Source organism: Miniopterus schreibersii (genome assembly GCF_964146895.1).
Source record: "Miniopterus schreibersii genome assembly, chromosome: 18".
NCBI lineage: Eukaryota > Metazoa > Chordata > Mammalia > Chiroptera > Miniopteridae > Miniopterus > Miniopterus schreibersii.
The window spans coordinates 1,113,540-1,135,503 of record NC_138121.1 but is presented as its reverse complement, the minus strand read 5'-3'; the positions used below and the strand labels follow the sequence as shown (position 1 = coordinate 1,135,503).

At 46.5% G+C, this 21,964-nt stretch overlaps 2 protein-coding genes across 6 annotated transcripts; one reads left to right on the top strand and one right to left on the bottom strand.

The window, feature by feature from the left end:
* Positions 1-388: 388 nt before the first annotated feature.
* On the bottom strand, positions 389-10,346 carry ZNF582 (zinc finger protein 582). Of its 4 annotated transcripts, none has more exons than XM_081117719.1 (8): positions 10,009-10,346; positions 8,622-9,059; positions 7,598-7,730; positions 7,001-7,087; positions 6,358-6,484; positions 6,026-6,121; positions 2,048-3,248; positions 389-1,795 (listed from the first exon to the last, which is right to left on the bottom strand). In XM_081117719.1, the coding sequence occupies exons 4-8, from the start codon at positions 7,007-7,009 to the stop codon at positions 1,786-1,788; spliced, it is 1,443 nt and encodes a 480-aa protein (XP_080973845.1). In that variant the 5' UTR covers positions 7,010-7,087; positions 7,598-7,730; positions 8,622-9,059; positions 10,009-10,346; the 3' UTR covers positions 389-1,785. The 4 variants fall into 4 exon arrangements, with proteins under 4 accessions (XP_080973845.1, XP_080973846.1, XP_080973847.1 ...); XM_081117720.1 differs by having other exon boundaries at positions 7,598-7,683; XM_081117721.1 differs by lacking the exon at positions 10,009-10,346 and having other exon boundaries at positions 8,398-8,956.
* Positions 10,347-10,481: 135 nt separating this feature from the next.
* On the top strand, positions 10,482-21,917 carry ZNF583 (zinc finger protein 583). Of its 2 annotated transcripts, XM_081117715.1 has the most exons (6): positions 10,504-10,736; positions 12,044-12,140; positions 13,316-13,473; positions 17,945-18,071; positions 18,312-18,407; positions 20,267-21,917. In XM_081117715.1, the coding sequence occupies exons 3-6, from the start codon at positions 13,438-13,440 to the stop codon at positions 21,742-21,744; spliced, it is 1,737 nt and encodes a 578-aa protein (XP_080973841.1). In that variant the 5' UTR covers positions 10,504-10,736; positions 12,044-12,140; positions 13,316-13,437; the 3' UTR covers positions 21,745-21,917. The 2 variants fall into 2 exon arrangements, with proteins under 2 accessions (XP_080973842.1, XP_080973841.1); XM_081117716.1 differs by lacking the exon at positions 13,316-13,473 and having other exon boundaries at positions 10,482-10,736.
* Positions 21,918-21,964: the final 47 nt, after the last annotated feature.

Here is a 21,964-nt window from a genome sequence, read left to right as displayed (position 1 = left end):
TCACATTCGGACAGAAATCAAAAGGTAAACATTTCTGGAAACTTATGATCTTGGTAAAAAAGTGTTTAATTTTAGAAACTCTGATCCAGTATACCAAATAACAAAGACCATGGAGAATTATATCAACATAATTCACAGCCTTAAATAGACACTTGCATCAAAAAAAAAAAAAAATTATATTATTTTTCAGTGTAATGGAACACACAGAAATCAATCTTGTATTTGCCACAAAGAAAAACGTCAAACTTTGAAAAGTAGGTATTTATTTCTAGGCCACATTTCCCAACCATAACTAATGTATTATAATTTAGGATACTTATGGCTGCAGTTTACAAGGTATCCAAGTAAAATAAACGTTTGCAGTAGAGATTTATTTTTATTTATTTAAAAAAAATGTATCTTTATTGATTTCAGAGAGAGGAAAGGAGAGGGAGATAGAAACATCAATGATGAGTCATTGATCAGCTGCCCCCTCCATGCCCCCGACTGGGGATCAAGCCCACAACCCAGGCATGTGCCCTGACCAGGAATCGATCCCCGATCGCCTGGATCCTAGGTTAACGATCAACCGCTGAGCCACGCCCAGCCGGGGTAGAGGTTTATTTTTCTTACATAACAAGGCATCCAAGAGACCGTTTTAGAAGTGGTCTCATGGCTCAGTGTTCTCAGGGCTGTGGGTCAGCTGCTCTCTTTTCTCCTCTTGCTTCCATACATCATGTTCTCAGAGGATAATGTTTAAGAGCAGAAAGTGAGGAGAGAGGGAGTCTCCCTAATACATCCATCTCTTCTGAATGAGCACCACCTTTCCCAGAAGCCCACAGGTCCCTGGAAGATACAGACCATCCTGAGCTGCAGAGGCGGGAAATTAGCATCTGACATCTTTGGAGTCTCAGGTGAAATGCAGGTGCTGCCCACATGAAGGGGAACTGAGTCTGGCTTCTTGGGAGGTAACCAACCCCTTCTGTCTGTGACAGGGGTTATCAGAGACCCCCCCCCCCCAGCAATGCCATGAGGAGGAAATGGAAGCACCACCTCCTAAATTCAGTTTCCTCTTGGGTCAGGAAGAAATGGAACCTTAGGTTATTGTAAGATGATTACTTTCTACATCATCACTTTGTACTAACTTGTTCTTTCATCGTCTGGGCATTTGGTGGTCTCTTTTCTGGCTTCTTGAATAGTACACTTAGTATATTTGATTGTAATTCAGTTCTCATGTTTCACAGACATTTAAAGGCCATAAAAATTCCTCTGAGGAGCATGAGCCACATCGCATATCTGTTGTAATGTAAAAAACTCATCTTTTAAAAATTTATTGATTGAGAGAGAGGGAGGGAGAGACACATGGATCTCCTTGTTTCACTCACTTGTGTATCAAACGCTGAGTCCTGTATATGCCTGCACTGGGGTCACACCTGCACCCCTTGCGTATTCAGACTACACTGCAACATGCTACATGGCGAGGGCCTCTCACTTTCACCCTTTTCTTTGCCGTTTATGGGAACTGCATGATCTGTCTCCTTGTTAACCCAAGAGTGACACAGCTGTTTTATTACGTTTCAATTTCTAAGAAAATTAAAACCTTTGGCTATTGTTAAAATTATGACATGGTAGTTAGAAAAGGTGAATCGAGAATATGTTAGAGATGTGTTTTCCAAATTTCCCTGGCTTCATTGACCATCACGGTCTAAACAATACATGTCCATAAAATCTTTCTTCAGCAGGAAACTTATGAGTTCGGCGAAATGACAGCTCTGAATGAAGGCATTCTGACGCCTGTGACATCCTTCAAGTCTTTCTGCAGATGAAAGAAAGGAGCTGTGATTGGCCTATGCCCATGGGCTCTCCCATGACTCCCATTCATTTGGTTCTGTGATTGGCCTATGCCCATGGGCTCCCCCATGACTCCCACTCATATGGTTCTGTGATTGCCCTACACCCATGGGCTCCCCCATGACTCCCACTCATAGGGTTACTTGCTAACATAAATTCTCTGATGATCAACAAGGGGTAAGTGCTAATGGAAGGTTTTTCTGTTTCTTACACTCACCTGAGTTTCTCTACGTTGCACTCTGTGGTGTTGAACAGTACGTGGACCATGACTGAGAGCCTCCCACCTTCCTTACAGTCACAGGTTGTCTCCTGAGTATGAACCACCTGATGTTGAGTCAGCTGTGAGCAGTAGCTGAAGGCCTTCCTGCAGGCCTTACGTGGGTAAGGTCTCTCACCCGTATGGATTCTATGATGCACAGTCAGGTGCGAGACCCGTTTGAAAGCCCGACCACACACCTTACACGGGTATGGTTTCTCTCCAGTGTGAATTCTCTGGTGTTGTTTAAGTTGTGAGCTCACCCTAAATGCCTTCCCACAGGCCTTACATTCATAGGGCTTCTCACCGGTATGAATTCTCTGGTGTCGAATGAGAGTTGAGCCCTGATTGAAGGCCTTCCCACAGTCCTTGCACTCGTAGAGCTTCTTGCCAGTATGAAGAGTCTGGTGTTGAATCAACTGAGACCGATGGCTGAAGGTCTTTCCACATTCCCTGCACACGTAGGGCTTCTCACCTGTGTGAATTCTGCAATGTACTTTAAGATGTGAGATCCGATTGAACGCCTTCCCACACTCCTTACATTGATAGGGTTTCTCTCCAGTATGAATTCGTTGATGTTCGATCAACTGGGAGCTCCGACTGAAGGCCTTGGCACACTCCTTACATTCATAAGGTTTCTCGCCGGTATGAACTCTCTGGTGTTGTATGAAATTTGAACCAGAGTTGAAGGCCTTCCCACACTCCTTACACTCATAGGGTTTCTTGCCAGAGTGAATATTCTCATGTTGAACCAGTCGTGAGCCGTATTTAAAGGCCTTCCCACACTGCTTACATTGATAGGGTTTCTCACTGGTGTGGATTTCTCGATGGTTAATAAGGAAGTCCTCTGGCCAAAAGTCTTCTCTACATTTGTTATATCCCCAGGGTCTGTCTCCAGTACGGATTTTCTCATAAAAAGCAAGGGACGCTTGTGGGTCCAAAGGCGGCGTTTCTTCAGAATGGATTATAATTTGTCTCAGATGTCCATCTGGATTCCCCTGTTGTGTGTCAAACTGGCTTTTGCAGTCCCAGTCGTCCTGGAAACTCAAGCACTCGAGATCATACCTTGCAAAGCTTTCGGTTCTCTCCCACAGGGTTGGCTGTACTTCACAAACAGGCCGCTTTGGAGAGGACACCTTAGTATCACACCTGGATCCCGGGACTGAAAAGGACATGAGAGCAAGTATGCATCTGTTTTCTTCCTTTTGCAGAAAAAGGAACTTGGAGAGTAAAAACTGGAAGCTTAGACTCAAGATAATACCTATAAGCTCCTGAATGTGGCTAAGCCATGAGAAAATGGACAAATAGCACAGAGATAGAGGAACTACCATAAATAAGGACATCAGGGAGGTTATAAGAGTAGCCCTGGTAAACATCTCTATCTTTTTCTCTCCACCCCTCACTCGAGGACATTTTCATTGACTTTAGAGAGAGGAGAAAGGAGAGAGAGACATTGGTGTGAGAAGGAAATACCAATAGGTTGCCTCCTGTACACACCCCGACTGGGGATCGAACCCACAACCTTGGTGTTATTGGGATGATGCTCTAACCAACTGAGCCACCTGGCCAGGGCCAAGGCACAGTATTTTAAAGTTAATTATTTAGCATTAGTCGTCACTGTTTTGGACAACCAATGAAATAATGTCTAAAAATCTTATGCACAGTCTTAGCATTAAAATGTTTTGGTTTCCTCATATGGAATCTTGAGGGTATCCCAAATAGCCAAACAATCTTGAGAAGGAAGCACAAAGTTGGAGGTCTCACACTTCCTGACTTCAAAACATAGGACAAAGCTATAGAAATTAAAATATGTGGTACTGGCATAAAGGCAGACACGTAGACCAATGGAACAAAACAGAGAGCCCAAAAAGAAACCTGCATGCATGTGGTCAGATGATCTTTGACAAAGATGCCAAGACCATACAAGGAAAGGACAATCTTTTCCACAAATGGTGCTGAGGAACCTGGATGTCCACATGCAAAAGAATGAAGCAGGGCTCTTATCTCACAATAAATACAAAATTAACTCAAAATGGATTGAAGACCTAAACACAGGACCTAACACTCTAAAGCTCCTAGAAGAAAACATGGGGGAAAGCTTTGTGACATTGCATTTCCTGGACATGGAGTCACAAGTACAGGCAACAAAGGCAAAAACAGAAAAATGGGGACCACGCCAAACTTAAAAAATAACTGGGCATCAAAGGAAACAACAGAGAAAAGGTAACCTACAGAATGGAAGGAAACACTTGTAAATCCTGTATGTGGTAACAGGTTAATATCCAGATTATGTAAAGAACTCCTATGACTCAATGACAAAAACAACCTATCCCGATTAAAAAAATGGGCAAAGGACTTGAATATACATTTCCTCAAAGAAGTTGTATAAATGGTCAACAAACATATGGAAAGATGCTCAACATCACCCATCACTAGGCAGATGCAAATCCAAACTATTAGACACTACCTCATAGCCATGAGGACGGCACTATTTAAAAAAAACCCAAAATGAAACGAAACGAAACAAAATAAAACGAGAGTTGGCATGGATGTGGAGCTCTTATGCACTGTTGGTGGGAATGTAAAACGGTGCCATCACTTTGGAAAACAGTATGGAGGTTCCTAAAAAAATTAAATATAGAACTACCAGTCCTGGTCAGGTAGCTGGCTCAGTAGGTTAGAGCATGGTGCTAATAGGCAAGGTTTCAGGTGTGATCCCTGGTCAGGGCATATACAAGACTCAACCAATGAACACATAAATAAGTGGGACAACAAATTGATGTTTCTCTCTTTCCCTTCCTCTCTCTCTTTAAACATCATAAATAAAAATTAAAATTTCAATAGCATGTGACTGGTGTCTACTCCACTAGACAGCACAGACACAGAGCCTTCTAGGCCTCGCTATGGACTCGAGTTTCTCTTGAGATGGGAAGTCTTTGACAGGTTGTAATACACCCTTGCTGAAGAGGATGAGAATGGGACAGAGGGACAGGGAGCAGGCTACTGCAACAGTCTAAGCCAAAGACGATGGGGGGGTGCAGGTGATAGCGGTGGTGCTGTTTACAAGTGGTTAAATTTTGGGTACATTTAGAATTTGCTGGCAAACTAGATAAGTGCATGGAAGAGAAAAGTCAAGGACACGTCGAGTGTTTGACTGGAGCAGGTTGAAGGATCAGGTCCCCTGCTACCAAAGTGCAGTAGAATGGGGAAGGGTAGATTTTCAGGGCGGATCAGACTCCTTTTAGGGCTTTTGTTAAACTGGAAGTGCCTGGTGAACACCCTGGTGGCCAGAATGAGGTCGCTGGATATAGGGCGCTGGAGTGTGAGGGAGATGGGAAGGTGAAGGTAAGCATTTGTGTTGTCTGACGGAACTTTCTGCAACCATGGAGATGCTATGTATCTGTGGTGTCCCATACAGTGGCTGTGAATCAGAAAGTGCCTCCTGAGCATTTAAAATGTGGCTACTGCAACTGAGGTACTGAAGTTTTAAATGTATTTCATTGTCATTCACTTAAATTTCAATGCCTGCATGGTATCAATGGCGCCACACTGGACAGCCCGGGTATGGATGGTATTGGGCATGGTAATGGAGAAGGTCCTGGGGAATGGAAATAAACAGAATAAACAGGAAGGAAGAGGCCCAAGTCTGAGCCTGAGATCTGGGGAAGGTGAGACGATCCAGCACAGGAGGCTGAGGGTGGTTTCACGAGGCAGGCAAAACGAGAGGTAGTAGGGACCAAAATATACAGAAACGCTTCAGGAGGGAAACTACTTTTGTCAAATGCTGCTGACAAGCCACAGAAGTTGAGAACTGTGACCTGAGCTCTGAGTCTGGCAACTTGGAGGAACAATTTACTACCTCCAAGGGCCTGCTTTATCACCGACCAGTGGGACAGTTATGGGCAGTGGCTTTCCTCTTCGCCCACGTGCCTTACTCACCTGGGCACAGGCCTCCCGTCACTGCCTCCTCCACCCTCCAGGGCACTTTGCCTTGCTCCAAGAAGGAGATCACATCAGGTTTGGAAATGGCAAGATCTGGATGCAGGAAAAAACATGACACCCGGTTATGGTGAGGGGCCCAGAGTTCAGATCCAGGACCTGGTTATCGAGGATGAAAGGCCATGGCAGGAAGAGACAGGGGAAGACATGACAGTCACTTGATGGCTGGGGACAAAGTAGATTCAGCCCATGGAGCTGCCCTCTAACCACTCAAATGGCATTGGGAAATTGAAAAGGAAGGAGCAGCTATGCCGAAGACCAGGTGCCCTTACCCAGTGAGAGCAGGTTGCTGTAGGTCTCCAACATAACGTCTCTGTACAGGTCCCTCTGAGAAGGCGCCAGCCACTCCCACTCTTCTTGGGAGAAGACTATGGCCACATCCCTGAATAGGTCTGACCCCTGCAACAACAGCCAGTTGTATTACATGTGTACATCACGGAAATGTCTCTCGGGGGATAAGACGACATGGAGGAGGTCTTTGCAGCAATGGGATGTTCTGGTGGAAACGGAGGCTGTGGCAGGCCTTGGAAGTGAGCGGATGACAGGAGCACATGGGTGTGAGTCAAATGTTCTTGAACGTTCCTTTTTACTACAAACCAAAGCTCTGGTACACAGGTCTGGGATGAAAGTTAAAATCCAGCTAAATGGAGTTTTCCCAGTTGTGACTTACTCTGACCTTGGCACATGCTAAATTCTCCATGTGACACCTGAATTTCTACTTCTATGGAATAAAAGAAAAATAAACCCAAACCAACAATTTTTGACAGATGAAGGCAATGGGAGAGGGCACTAGCTACCTGGTCCTTTTTCTCCTGAAAATGGGGAGCTCTGAGAACCGGATTCTCGGATAGAGATCAGGTGGGAAGGAAGCTTCAGGATAAGGAAAGAAAGTATTCACGTAATGTAAAAACTCACGATGGACATGACTTTTAGAATTTCATGGGCTGGGGGGTCCTCCTCTTGACTCGTCTTCGGGAAGGGCCCAGTCCAGAGATGGCAGAGCTGGGGGAAGAAATAGCAAACATGAGTGACCAGGCCTGCCTCGCAGCTCCCATAACGCCATGGTTACAAGTCCCCATCCCATTAACTCCCACCTACCAACAAATCAGAGGGAGTTGGAACAAACTTTAGTCCCCACCCAACTCCAAGAAGCCCAGCTTTAGCTGCTACAAGGACACAGGGAACCGGTGGCTCTCTCCCATTTCCCCTAAATACACAGAGAGTTCCACCTTGTCACTGATGCAAATCTGAGATGGGATGCTCAGTCCAGTGACTGAGGCCACATGGTGTCCCAAGGACAAGGAAGGCTGTCTTCAGGAAACACACAGAGCCTGCCTGACTCCGATCAGCCCAGCCAAGAATAAAGTTTTCCCAGAACCAGACCATTCAATTTTCTCATGCCCACATTGGAACACCTTCAGAAGTCTCCCTGGCACTTTCCCCAACTTCCAAACTCACAAAGAGCCCACAGCCCTCCTTAAGGCCTGGTGGACACCACTTTGTGGACCTTACCTTGAGTCAACAGATGAAATGTGGTTGCAGAGGGTAAATTAGATGGAGCAGGTCCCGTGTTCCTTTATCAGCACAAAAATAGGCCCCTGCACAGACATAACAGTGTGCGAAGCTGTGCGCGCAATAACATTTGCTGGAAAACAGAACCAAATATTAGTACATAACAGCCCACAAGTAGGCAAGTGGCAGTGAATTTGGGCCCAGCCAGATGAAGATCGCCAGCTGACAACGAATGACATTCACAACTGGACCCTTTGTACGTCATCAGAATGTTCAGCAAAAGAAGTCAGACCCACCCACCTAGGGACACATGGAGGAAAAGAAAAACCTAAAAAAACCTGGAAAACATCCAAGTGTTAAGAGTGATGTCATTTAACCACTTCTTGAGCTGTTTACACAGTAGTTTAGGGAAGTTCCCGACAGGTGACAAATATTTACTTACTTATCTATTTCCAAATATTTAATTGTAACTAATGTGTGAGATCATTATGAATGTTCCTTGACCTCGTGCAACGGGAATTTTCCTTCCTATGAATACTGATTTTGCATGAGTGGCTCAGGATTTCTGCAACCCTTTCCCCACTGATGGGCACAGATTTCGAACAAAATCATCTAAAATGTCCCAAGTTTAAGTCTCTGGTTTTAAATCTTTTGGGGCCTTGCAACTCTTCATAAATTTCATGGAACAAGGCTTTGCCCCAGATAAAACAAAAAACAAAACAAAACAAAACAGCAGGGTGAGAATGAATGCAAAGCACCCGCAGGCATTTTCAGGGAACCGGGACCCTCTCCTCACCCACCTATGGGGTCCGCGGACCCGGCTTATGAGCCGTGACGCGGCCAGGGGGCGCCAGTGCGGCGAACGCCGCGGGGGCCGATGGGAAATGTAGTCCAGAGCCCGGGAAGCCGCAGACTGACGCTAGGGCCGGTCGTTCCGGTTCTTCCTAGGCCCGGGGCCCGCCCCGCCGCGGAGCCCGCTCTCGCACGTATCCCGGAGCTCCCAGAAAGCTCCGGAGCCCCTCACCTGCCGCCTCCTCGGGTGCAGGTGCCCCTGCGGCGGCGCCCCCCCGCCGCAGCCCCGGGCGAACTTCCTCCTCAGTAGCGGCGGACTCAGCGCCTGGAGCCGGAAGATGGCGCAGACTCACAAAGCCTCGCCGATGCTGCGTCGCGATTGGGCCAGCGCCGCAGTAGCTTCTGGGAAACGTATTCTCTAGGTTGTAAAGGCCGTAGCTGAGCTGTAAGGCCAGATATCGCGGTGTTTCGCCGCGGGCGGGACCTGCGTGCGTGCGTGCGCGCCGTCGGGGGACCGGCGGAGCGTGTTGTTCTGCCGCGAGGGCTGCAGTGCGCCGTCGTCTGTCTGGTCGCAGCCGTGACGAGCGTGTGCGGTGCCTCTTGGGACGGTGTGTGTCGTGTTTGGTTCTGACGCGGTCGTTGATTGGGACCGTTCAACGCTTGCGTGTGACTGTGGAAAAAAGGGTTTCATGCGTTAAATCCCAAATCGCCCTTTCCGTGGAGAAGGCTTGGAGGGAGGAAGAAGCCCAAGGGTTTACCTGAAAGCCCGTTTTAAACATTATACCTACGTCGAAATGTCGGTTGTGAGTGGGAATGCAAAGTCGGCAAAATGCTTTAAGCGAGACAGGAAGTGTCCTGTTTCGGGGCGACATCTAGGCCAGGTCCCCTACTGCCACCGGCAGTTGAGCCTCCGTGTGAGGAAGCGCGGGGAGCCCTGCTCGTCGCACGTCCCGAGGCAGCGCGGTCCCCGGTGGCCGGCGGCCCCGTGGCCTGGACGCGGGTCAGGGCCTGGCCTCTGGAGGAGGAAACCCTCCCTGTCCTGGGGCCGCGTCCAGAGCCCCCTGGGAGACAGGCCAGGATGCGTTCGCGCGTGAAAACCGGGAAACGCTTAGCCTACATCGGGGGAGGCCCTGCTGCCCACGACGGCGGCGCGCTCGTGCCAAACTTGCCGTCCCTCCCTCAACAAAAGCTAGGTAACGTGTAAGAAACCAGCCGTTTCCGTGTCGCTCCGTCACCACAGCGGTTGCCTTTGTAAGTCGTCCAGTTTTCACGTACTTATTTAACCATTCTACTTGCAGCCCTAATGTGTATGTCCACACTTTACTACCGTAAACAATGCTCCAGTGCGTATCTTTGTGAATGTATTTGCATTTTTAAAAGGTCCTCACTTATAAAAATTCCCAGCTCATGCTTTTTGTCTTGGTGACTTTGGAGGGGGACAAGTTATGTTAACGCACTAAGTGCGTCAACTTTGGAAGAGTTGAGCCATGAGTTGGGAGATGGAACTAGAGACAGGAGTTTATAAAATACTGTCAAAGACAGAGGTTCGTGAGAAAAGGTTACTGAAAGAATGAAGAACTGAAAGGAGGAGCTGTAAACTGTTTCTTTGTAACACGTACCCTCCCGGTCTCTTCTCCGCGGCATTTCTCCCGCATCAGAGCGTCGGCTACGTGAGGAGCAGGAGGAGGGGCAGCTCCGCGCGCTCACGGACGTGTCCCCAGCGCCCGCGACAGCGCCGGGCACACAGGTGCTCAGTAAATGGCTACGGAGACGGAGGGGAGAAGAAATTAGAGGAAGAAAGAAGCCCTGGAGCCTGAGCCTCTCGCTCGCGCTGGGCCCGGAGCCCACGGGCGCGCCCGAGCTCCCCCACCGCGCACGCGCGCCCCCGGCTGGGCCGCTTCCGGGGCCCGAGCGAGCCGCGCCTGCGCGGTGCGAGCCGCCCCTGGCCCGGCGGGACTCGGTGGGGCGTCCGGAGAGGGCCGGGTGGGGAACCCTGGAAGCGGGGGGCGGAGCCGCGCAGGCGCCCGCGGCGAGCGGCCCCAGGATGCTGTGCGCCGCGCTCCGGCCGGGACTCCGTTTCCCAGCGGCCCCTGCGGCCGGCGCCGGCTGCCCCTTTGTGAGTCCGCCCGAGCGCCCGGCGTCGAGCCCCGCCGCGGCCCGCGGGGATGCTGGGCCCCCGGCCCCCGCGCGGAGCGAGCTGCCGGCCGTGGGGAGTGCCGGGCCGGCGGGCGGGCGCAGGCGTGGAGGGGCCTGTCACAGCGCGTGGACAGAGCACCGGGTGCGACCGGGCGCGAGGCCGCGTTCGCGGGAGGCGCTGCGATGAGAACGTGCGACCGTGTCCGTGACAGTGAGTGGGCAACTGCGCGGTCACGCGGGACCGCGTGGGACTGTGTGGCCACGGGACAGTGCGACCCTGCGGGGCGGGAACGTGCCCGCGGGCTGCCTGGGGAGCGGCGGGCGGAGCGCCTGTGGTCTGGGCGGGGGCCGGGGCTGCAGGGCCGGGAGAGACCGACGGAGGGGCGGAGGCGGGGGCACGGGGGGAGGGGACGGGGCACGGGAGGGTGACCCGGGGGGGACACAGAGGGGGACCTGGGGAGCCCCGGCTCGGGCCGCCTCGGGGCGGAAGAGGAACGCGAAGGGGAGCCCTACTGTGTGCGCTTTCTGACCGCAGAGCGTGTCCAGGCGCCGTGCGCGGGGCCCCCTGAGGACCATCTCGTGATCCTGCCAGCAGCTGGTGGGCGGGCAGTAGGTGCCCTTTTCTGATGAGGAAGCTGAGGTTCCGAGCGGGTCCCTAGCTGGAGGGGAGCTGCAGAGCTAGTGAGTGGCGCGGTGGACTGGGTGTTGCGGGCAGCTTGATCCCAAACCTAGTGGTTCTTACCACTGAATGTGCTTTTCTTTCCAAGGCAGTGAGGTTAGTGGGAAGTGACTTTTTTTTTTTTTTTTAATTGATTTTGCGGGGAGAGAGGGAGGGAAGGGCACCGAGCTGTTGCTCCACCTCATTGCTTGGTTCTTGTGCGTGCCCTGCCTGGGGATCGAACCCACGGCTCTGGTATACTGGGACGGCGCTCTAACCAACAGAGCTACCTGGCCAGGACCAGAAACAACTCTTGATTAAGGGGTTTCAGGACTGTTCCTGTGTTGTCTCTCGCCTCCATCTTGTGGAGAATTGCTCAGAAAAGTGGAGAGATCGGTGTCCTGACTCTTTGGCCCGGTTGTCTCCAGACCACATGGCCGCTCTGATGCCTGCTCTGTAAAGATGCTTTCTCTGTGGCAGCCACTCTGGCTTCTCTCTCATCTTTGTAGGAAGGGTGGGGACATATTTCCCTTCAACAGCATCATTTGTTGGAAAGGTTAAAAGTTGGACCCTGATTCCAGTTGGGTTCAATTACTTATTACCATGGGGCCTTGAATAATTTCATGTGGGAAGGGGGGGAAATCCTTACTTAGTAGTGCCATTCTGAAGGGTAGAGGCTGCTGCTGTTTATAATTAGAACTGAGGAGCTGACTTAGGCACAAAGTTTACGCTGGGTTCTTGAGATCTAAAGCACACGGGAATGACCGATTCAGCGACACCTCTAATCTGTGTCTGTGGTGGGGGAGAAGGGAAGGGGGGTTTCTAGGCTGGTGATGCAGGACTTCTTTCTCCCTCTCTAGCCCTGTTTTCTTGGACACTGCCCTTCTACCAGAGAGGAGCCTGAGGGAAGACGACAGAGCTGTTCTACGCCCTTGAATTCTTAGAGCCATGTCCAAGGTAAGGAAGCATCTCTTCCCAGAAATGCCTTGGTTTTCAGGTCTTATATGAACATTTTGGTTTTCTTCTGAAACTTGCCAGCCCAACAAAGTCCCTGGGCTGGTTCTCATGTTCTCCAATTCAGTAAAAGGTGGGATCCCCAAAAACCGAGTGAGCTTCCTCTTTTTCTTAGCATTTTCATCTTCATTCAAGAAATAGTTTAGCGTTTCCTGTGGGTTAGGAGCTCTAAAAATACACTCTTTGGTGGGATATGAGAGCCTTCATTGTAGGGACTTGATTCACTGAGGTCGAGGTGTGTGTGCAGGTGTGACCACTAGCCTAGAGCTTTCCCACGCACCTGGGTTTGAGAGGAAGGCAAGATGAGGGCTGTTGGGTGGTCTTAGTCAGTACAGGACAAGGTCTCCCGTTCAAGGTGATTTTGAGGTCTTGAGTAGTAAAGCATGGGTCAGCTAGAGCTGGGGTTTTCTTCAGGCTGTGGGCATTGAGGAGTAGAATTCCATGGGAGTAATGAGGCCCTGTTTTAGGGACATCCTGAGTAGGTAGTGGCCTACAGCTAGTATATTCTAGGTCATCCAGTTAAGATTAGTGAACTTTTTTGTAAAAGAATAGTAGGGCCCTGGCTGGTGTGGCTCAGTTAGTTGGGCGTTGTCCAGTGGCCTGAAGGGTTGCTGGTTTGATTCTCCGTCAGGGCACATGCCCAGGTTGTGGGCTTTGATCCCTGGTAGGGGGCGTGCAGGAGGCAACCGATTGATATTTTGCTCTTAACATTGAGGTTTCTCTCTCTCCCTCTCCCTCCCTCTCTCTCTAGAAAAAGTAAATAAAAACGTTTTATATAAAAAAAGAATAATAGTAGGGAGTACTTAAAGCCACATCTAAAAATGGCTACATACATCTGTAACAGTAAATAGTTTAGAGCCAGAAGGAACAAATGAAAAGATCAGCATATAATGTCTAGAAACAAATGCAAATATAAATAAGAATGGCAAAAATGCATTCACTCCTAAACATATAGTTATTAAAGACGTACTGTACTAAGTGCTCGCAATACTGTGGCAAATAAAAACTGTCTACATGGACTTTAGTATCTACTAGTTTATTATATAATGTAATGATGTTAAATCAGTGAAGGGATGGGTTATTCATTTAGAAAAACATTTCTTCCTTACATTGTGTAGGTGAAATCTAAAAAATAAAACCATGCAAACTGCTACATGAAAATACACAGAATGGTTGTAAAGAGGAAGCTGAGCCAGAAGCGGAAATCAGCACTGTCCAGTGGAACTTCCTGTGATGACTGATGATAGAGTGTGCCACACGTGGCTATGCACCGCTTGTATGTACTAGTATGACTGAGGAATGGAATTTTCAATGTTAATTGACTTAAATTTAAATAGCTACATGTGATTAGTAGCTAGTGGATTGGATGGCACAGATCTAGGCTTATAAAATGATAAAGTCAGGAAGAAAATTGTGGGTGAACTTGTCCAAAAATGTCTCATGTTACAGATGAGGAGAAAAGAGGCCAAGGGAGGAAAGGAACATGTGCCCGACACTAGTTAGTGACTGTGCAGTTGTAGGTAGCCGTGCGCGAGGGTCAGGAACATGGATGATGGTGAGTGCGGATTCACGAGGGCGGTAGGGAACGACGGAGGACGCTGGAGCAGTGTGCCTGCTGTCGGAGCACGTCATTTCATTCCTTTGCCCAAAACCTTCACTGGCTTCCTAATCCTGGCCTATAGGGCCCTGTGTGACTCCAGACCTCAATTTCTACATCTCTCTGCTCCAGTCACACCAGTCACCTTGCTGTTCCTCAAACAAACCAGGTTCTTTCCTGTCTCTGAACCTTTGCATTTGCTCTCCCCCTCCTGTGATTCTCGAACCCCTAGGTGTTGGTGTGGCCTGCCCTCCCTCTTTATTCAGGTTCTTGTTCAAATAAATACCCCCATCTCTCTCAGTCACCTTCCCTGGGTTTTGTCGGAGTATTTAACACTGCCTGACGCTGTGTGACCTGTATCTCTCCTCTGTTGGAATATTAGCCGACAAGGGGAGGGACTATGTTTTGTCCACCTTTGTATCCCTACCTCTTAGAACAGTGTAGGTAGCACAGGGCGGGGCAGAGTAGGTTTACAGTTGTTAATATGGAAAATAATACAATGATTAATAAATAATAACACAAAAGTAAACTGTTTCAAGTACTCACAACTGTAAGCCTGCTTTTGCCCCGCCCTGTATTTGCCAAATGAACCTGTGAATGAACAAGGGGATGAGTTCCATGGCGGCAAGAGCCAGCTTCCTCTCCTGCCGCTGACCTGGTAATGGAAGGAGAAAGCAGAGGGTATGATGTGGAGAACAGACAGAGCCCATCACCCCAAGTGCTGTTTCTGGGGTCCCACCCTGGACCTCCTGAATCATCGTCTCTGGTGGGAGGCCCAGCATGACCTTAACGCACACTCTCTGAGAGCCTCTGCTTCTGCTTGTTCACGCATCATTGGCTGATTCTTGTCTGTGCCCTGACCGGGGATCAAACCTGCAACCTTGCTGTGTCGGGACGACGCTCCAGCCAACTGAGCTACCCGCCAGGGCTAGAACCTCTGCCTCTAAGGCTTCTACAGTATTTGAAGCATGCCTCTTGTAAGCAGCAGATAGTTGGCCGGTTTTCTTCCCCCTGCTCACAGCTGGGCACTTGAGTGGCCGTTTGCCTCTTACAGTCCCTGCGTCTCCCTGCAAAACATTGATTTTTGAAAATACAGTCTGATAATCTTGGCTTTTTAATTAGTGTTTGGTACATTTTCATTCAGTGTAATTAGTGATACATTTGTGTCTACGTCGCCCACACTGCAGTGTGCTCCCTACTGATGCCGTCTGTTCTTCATCTCTCCTGTTTCTCCTTTGGGATAAGTCAGGTATTTCCCCTTATTACTGTTCCTTTAGTGGCAACTGTAGAATGGTATGTATCCATGTCTCACTGGGTAGTAACCCCCTTTCTTCCTTTGTAATCAGTACCCTTACCACTTCCTGGCAGGACAAGACCCCTCTAGTGGTTTACCTCCAAGATACTTAGATGTCACATACAGTTTATAGTTACTATTCGGGGCTCTTGTTTCTTCCTGTGACTATGCCTTCATTTCCTTCCCTTTTCCTTCTACCTGAAGAACCCCTGTTGGTATTTCTTTGAGTGCAGGTCAGTTCTTTACTCCCAGCCTGAACTGTTTTTCATTAGCTCCTATTCTTGCTGGGTCAAAGTAGTGTAATTTAAAATTTTTTCTGAGGTTAAATAATTTTGGAAGATCCTAGTCTCAGTGGAGAGAATACTGTCTAGAAATTTATTTTAAGGAAGTAGAGACATTGCGGCATCAGAGTGAAAAATGAAGATTCATATAACTGAAAATAGTCAGGGTTAGTAAGATATGGCTTGTTCATACCCTGTAATGTTACCCATCCAACAAAACTGATGTTATATGTAAATAGATATGGACAGATGAACACAGATATGTCTGATAAGGACATATTTCAACAAATATATACTAACTGTAAATTCTGATTGCTTCTAGGAGTTAGGGTGACATGGTAGGTAAATGTGGGGGGTGGAGGACTAAAAGGGAAAAAAATTCACTGAAGGTAGAAATACTGAATATCATTTCCTAAGTTTCCTTAATAACAAATTGTATGGAAATTCTGTTTTACCACATCAACATAAATATAAAAATATTTGAAAGGTAGTCAAGTCTCATTGGCCAAAAGAAAAATGTCAGTAAGACAGTTGAAACCCAGGATCCATTATTTGTATGTGCAGCGAAAGAATGTCTTTTAAGAACTTTATCTAGCATAGCCAGTTTCCTCAGTGGTTAAGAGCATGGCCCTCAGACTGAAGGGTCCTGGGTTTGATTCCAGACAAGGGCATGTACCTCAGGTGCAGGCTCCATCCCTGCCCTCACACTGATGTTCCTCCCTCTCTCTCCCCCCCTCTCTCCCCCCTTTCCTCTCCCCCTCTCTCCCCCTCCCTCCCTCTCCCCCCCTCTCTGAAAAGCAATAGAAAAATATTCTCAGGTGAGGATTAAAAAAGATAAATAAATAAAAGAATTTTATCTAGCAAAACCTACCTCACCTCACCTCCATCTACAAAAGAAATAAATTTAAAAGAGTTGGTATCAAAAGCCTGAGTTTTAGTAGAGCTGGTGGGTGACAGTGCCTACACTGTCTAGCACAAGGTTCATCTTTTCAGACCCGACCCGTGTTTGCTTCGTTCCTGAAGCCTCACTCCTCAGATCTCCCTGGGTTATGAAGTGTTCTAGAGGTGGAAGCATGTAGCATGGGAGCTGATGCATGGAACTGATGTTTCCTGGGGCCGTACTTTTGCTTCCCTTCGAGCTACTTAACGTTTTGTCCATTTCTCAGGCAGTAGTGATTCATATAGTGACTTGGTTTTTCCATGAAAAATGTTTGTGTGAAATCACTGATGTGCTTAAACTTGTCTTCAGTAGGAGCGTTATGGGAAGAGTAGGAGTGAGGTTTGTATTTGACAACCAATAAGGCGGGGACACCAGAGCTTACTCCACTGGGGTCCCGGAGGCTGCTGCCATGCTGGGTGGAGGGGAGATCTGGCACGGGCGCCAGCAGGGCTCAGTGCAGTAGCTGTTTACCAACCTGTGTGGCAGTAGTTCAGTACTGTGGCAGCCAATTCAGCTCTCCAGGGGTGTCCCATTGAGTGCCACCTGTCCCTCAGCCCAGCTAAGAGTGGGTGCTGCTCTGTGCCATGCCAAACCTAAGAATCATATGTGAAACCATATGCAGCAAGCCCTGGTAAGTATGGAGCAGATGTATCTCTTAGGAAGGATATGCATTTTGAATTTTGGGGGAGCAGACTAGGTCTTGTTCCACGTTATAAATAAGATCCTTAATTCACCATGTAGTAGCAGTGTTTGAGAGCTAGCGGTCTTGTAATACTCAAAAAACCTTTGCTCCTTAGACATGCGAAATTGGGTGTGTCCCTCCAGTGAGAGCTGTGGGTATTTTTGATGCACTTCATGATCACATTGGAAATGTTCGCTATTTAAGCTACTTAGCAGTGCTTAAAATTGCTATTATTTTGTCTCTTAGATGGCCAGCTGAGAGGTTTCCAGCTGGAACTCAGTGGGGTTACCAAGAGCTGCTAGAGAATCTTTCGTTGCCCCTGCTTTTTCTCTGTGGTGTACATTTGTTTAAATTATGGTTTTGCAAAATCACTATCAAACTTGTTTACTATTTTATTACATATATATTTAACTTTAGAATGTCAATATTATAGGCATTAATAAGATAGGCTGTATATGTGTGTGTATATAGGATGTATACATATTGATATATCTGGAACAGGCCACAGTAGAGTTGGGAAGATGCAAGTTTAGACCACATACATTTTGGAAGTCTTAGCTCATGTTCCTGTCTCCTCCCTGAAGCCTTTCTTCACTGCCACAGTCTATCCTGATTTTCCAGACTGAGAAATGCTGTAGCATTTAGGGTGAATAACTAACTGTATTATTTTACAGTTGTTTAGTGGTGGTATTGCCCATTTTTGTGTGTTACAAATCCTTTCTTCATCAGTAGAGACTATGAAATTGTACACTTAGCACAGCACTATCAACACTGAGCACAGAGAAGTCACCCAGCGATTACTTGATGTGTGTTGCTCAGAACCTAAGATACCACCAGAGAATTTCACTATATGTAATATTTCTCTCCAAAAGTATAGATGATTTAGCTCTTCAAACTACGCCCATGTAGGGTAAGAACACCAGCTTGGCAAGAATATGTGTCTGTCATTTCAGGATTTGGTGACATTTGGGGACGTGGCCATAGCTTTCTCCCAAGAGGAGTGGGAATGGCTGAATCTTGCTCAGAGGACTTTGTACAGGAAGGTGATGTTGGAGAACTACAGGAGCCTGGTGTCACTGGGTGAGGTCTCCCCGTAATTCAGCACCCCACACAGGGCTGCTCTCCACATGGTGTTTGGGAGGCCTCTGATACACCTCACTGGGGTCTCTCCGGGTTCTCCCGCAGGCTGAGTTCTGTAGAACTAGCGGCTTCATGGGACTTGTCCCCATCCTCACCTCCCTCTATAATTACCCACCTCCTGGGGACCAAGGGCCTGATCTGATAAGGGCCTGGCTAACTCCCCTTATTTCTTACAAGCAGGACTTTCACTTTCTAAGCCAGAGGTGATCTCACTGCTGGAGCAAGGAAAAGAGCCCTGGATGGTGAAGAAGGTGGGGACAGGAAGCACATGCTCTGGTGAGTGAGAGAGAACTGGGGAGGCAGAGGCCATGGCAATAAAAACAAGCTCTGTCATTCTGAAGGGTTCCAGGTTGTAGTTGAGGTTTTCTGGGTAGCTTTCCTTGGCCCCAGACCTGGGACAAACATGGAGGCATCTTTCGCTTGAGCTCCCCACTTACTCTCCTTGTATATATTGTGTTACATGGTACTGTCTTCTCTGATAACCTGTCCTATTCTCTGGGCCCAAATGTCACAGGGTCTCCTTGTCTTTGCTTTTAAGTTTTGTGTGGGTTCTAAACAAAGCCTGCTGGGATTTTGATTGGTATTATGATGAATCTATACATCAACTTGGGGGAGAATTGACATCCTAACATCGAGTTTTCCAGTTCATGAGTATAGTTTCTTTAGCTATGTATTAGTCTTCTTTCTCTTAGCAATATTTTCTAATATCCAGTGTAGTGGTCTTAAATATCTAAAAAAAATTTTCTGAATCTTTTATTTTTTTATGCTGTTATAAATAGAATTCTTAACTCCATCTTCCAGTTGTTTGCTGATAGTCTGCAAGAATGTAAAGTGATTTTATATTAACTTTATATCTTATCACCTTGCTAGATTCATCTAGTAGTTATTCTTATTGTTGAGCATTTCCTGCATAGACAATCATGTTATCTGCCAATACAGTTTTATTTCTTCCTTTCTGATCCTTATGCCTTGTTTTTCTTGATTTACTACAATAGCTAGGGCCTCCTGTACAGTGTTGAATAGAACTGGTAAGAGCAGATATACTTGCATTGTTCTCAGTCTGAAGGGGAAATGTCTTCAGTCTTTCACCATTAAGTTGATGTTGGTTAGTTTGCTTAGATGCTCATTCTGAGTTTTAGGAAGTTCCTTTCTGTTCCTGGTTTGCTGAGAATTTTTATAAATAAATTTAGTAAAATAATCTTTCTACATCTGTTGAAATGATCATATGATTTTTCATCTTTAATCTGTTGATGTGTAGTGATCATTGATTGATTTTCACAGAGTAAACCAACCTTGCATTCCTCAGATAAACTATACTTGGTCATGATTATGCTTTCATATTTTCCTGGATTGCATTTGCTGTAATGTTATTAAAGGTTTTACATTTATGTTCATGTGCTACATTGGTTTTGTGAACCATGATAGGAATTTTGATTTTATTATAAAAGTGGTGAGAAACCATTGGAAAATCTTGAGCAGAAGAATAGGTGATTTGATTTGGGAATGGAAATGGGAAGGCAAATTAAGGCCTAGTGCAAGTTAATAAAGTCAAGCAATTTGATACAAAATTACTTCTATATGAAGCATCTCAGCTTCAGGGATCAACTGAAAATTTACATTTGATTGGAATATAAATCATAGAAAATGATATTCAGTAAGAATTTTTTCAGACTGCAAAAGTTTAACCATAGTTTTATGTACAGCCTAAGACACACCTGATGTATCTTTGGGTCTGGGGATCTTATGGAGGTTTTTTAGCTACCCTGACATTGTAAAATTGGTTTTCCTAAAGATAATGAACATCTCTTAAATGCAGGATAAACTGAGGCATAAGAATGGTGTTTAGAGATGGTGATACATTACACACACACACACACACACACACACAAACAAAATAAATGTGATGTTAAATAACCTCTTCAATTTTTAATTTTTCTGATAGTTACTTTACTAGTTATATATGATTAATTTATGTCCTTAACTTTCATAAGTTCTTGTTCTTTGTAATATACTTTTTAGACTGTACTTAACAGCTGTTAAACACTCAAACTTACATTTTATTCACTGATTTTTGTTTTAAAAGTTTTTCTCTTCTGCATAAACACAAAAGACTTTTTTTTCTTACTATCTTTTAGATTGGGAGTATGCATTTAAAAACAGTGAATTTTCATCAAAGCAAGTTATTTATGAAGAATCATTCAAAGTAGTGACAATGGGAAGAAGCCATCTTAGTTACAGCCTTGATTACCCCAGTTTGGTAGAAGACTGTAAAAGTGGGGACTGGTTTAAGAACAAGTTGGGAAGTAAGGAGATACATCCTAGTCAACTGATCATCACTCATAAGGAAATCCTCACTGAAGATCAAAGTAATGAATATACTAAATCTTGGCAAACTTTCCACCAGGGTGCAATATTTGCTATAAAACAGAGTTTTCCCACCAAAGAAAGAGTGCATAAGCATGAGCCACAAAAGAGAATTTACCGAAAAAAATCTGTTGAAATGAAGCATAAGAAAGTCTATGTAGAAAAGAAACTTTTGAAGTGTAATGAGTGTGAGAAGGTCTTCAACCAGAGTTCATCCCTTACTCTTCACCAGAGAATTCATACTGGGGAGAAACCTTATGCCTGTGTTGAATGTGGGAAAACCTTTAGCCAGAGTGCAAACCTAGCCCAACATAAGAGAATACACACTGGGGAGAAACCCTACGAATGTAAAGAATGTAGGAAAGCTTTCAGCCAGAATGCACACCTTGCTCAACACCAGAGGGTTCATACTGGAGAGAAACCTTATCAGTGTAATGAGTGTAAAAAAGCCTTCAGCCAGATTGCACACCTGACCCAACATCAGAGGGTTCATACTGGAGAGAGACCGTTCGAATGTATTGAATGTGGAAAGGCCTTTAGTAATGGTTCATTTCTTGCTCAGCATCAGAGAATTCATACAGGAGAGAAACCTTATGTATGTAATGTGTGTGGGAAAGCCTTTAGCCATCGTGGTTACCTAATTGTGCATCAGAGGATTCATACCGGAGAGAGACCTTACGAATGTAAGGAATGTAGGAAAGCCTTTAGCCAATATGCACACCTTTCTCAGCATCAGAGAGTTCATACTGGAGAGAAACCTTATGAATGTAAAGTGTGTAGGAAAGCCTTCAGCCAGATTGCATACCTTGATCAGCATCAGAGGGTCCATACTGGAGAGAAACCCTATGAATGCATTGAGTGTGGGAAGGCCTTCAGCAACAGTTCATCACTGGCACAACACCAGCGAAGTCATACTGGAGAGAAACCTTACATGTGTAAGGAATGCAGGAAAACATTCAGCCAGAATGCAGGCCTTGCTCAGCATCAGCGAATTCATACTGGAGAGAAACCTTACGAATGTAATGTGTGTGGGAAAGCCTTTAGCTATAGTGGCTCTCTTACTCTGCATCAAAGAATTCACACTGGAGAAAGGCCCTATGAATGTAAGGACTGCAGGAAGTCCTTCAGGCAGCGGGCACACTTGGCTCATCATGAGAGAATTCATACTGTGGAGTCATTCTTAAGTTTCTCCGCTTCCTCACCCTCTGTGTCCAGTCAGTTGCCAAGACCTGTAGGTTTTATCTCCTAAGTAGGCCTTGAATCTCACTCCTTTAAATCATTTTGACTCCATCTTATTTGTCTAGTACACAATAATCACTTAACACGGACTGTGGAAATAGCTTTCTGATTTCCTGTGTTTACCACCTACTTTGCCAGTTGTCACATTGCAGACAAACTTGTATTAAAAACAGTTTGGTCATATCTCTCCTCTCATTGAAGCCCCTCAGTGGCATCTAGTAGTTCTTACA

Coding starts and splice junctions, on each gene's coding strand:
- ZNF582 (XM_081117719.1), bottom strand. Junction 6,122..6,357: donor CAGCAACCTGCTCTCACTGG/GTAAGGGCACCT, acceptor TCCTGCATCCAG/ATCTTGCCATTTCCAAACCT. Junction 3,249..6,025: donor GACGGGAGGCCTGTGCCCAG/GTGAGTAAGGCA, acceptor TGTCCTTTTCAG/TCCCGGGATCCAGGTGTGAT.
- ZNF583 (XM_081117715.1), top strand. CDS start 13,438: ATGATAGAGTGTGCCACACGTGGCTATGCACCGCTT. Junction 18,072..18,311: donor CAGGAGCCTGGTGTCACTGG/GTGAGGTCTCCC, acceptor TCTTACAAGCAG/GACTTTCACTTTCTAAGCCA. Junction 18,408..20,266: donor GACAGGAAGCACATGCTCTG/GTGAGTGAGAGA, acceptor ACTATCTTTTAG/ATTGGGAGTATGCATTTAAA.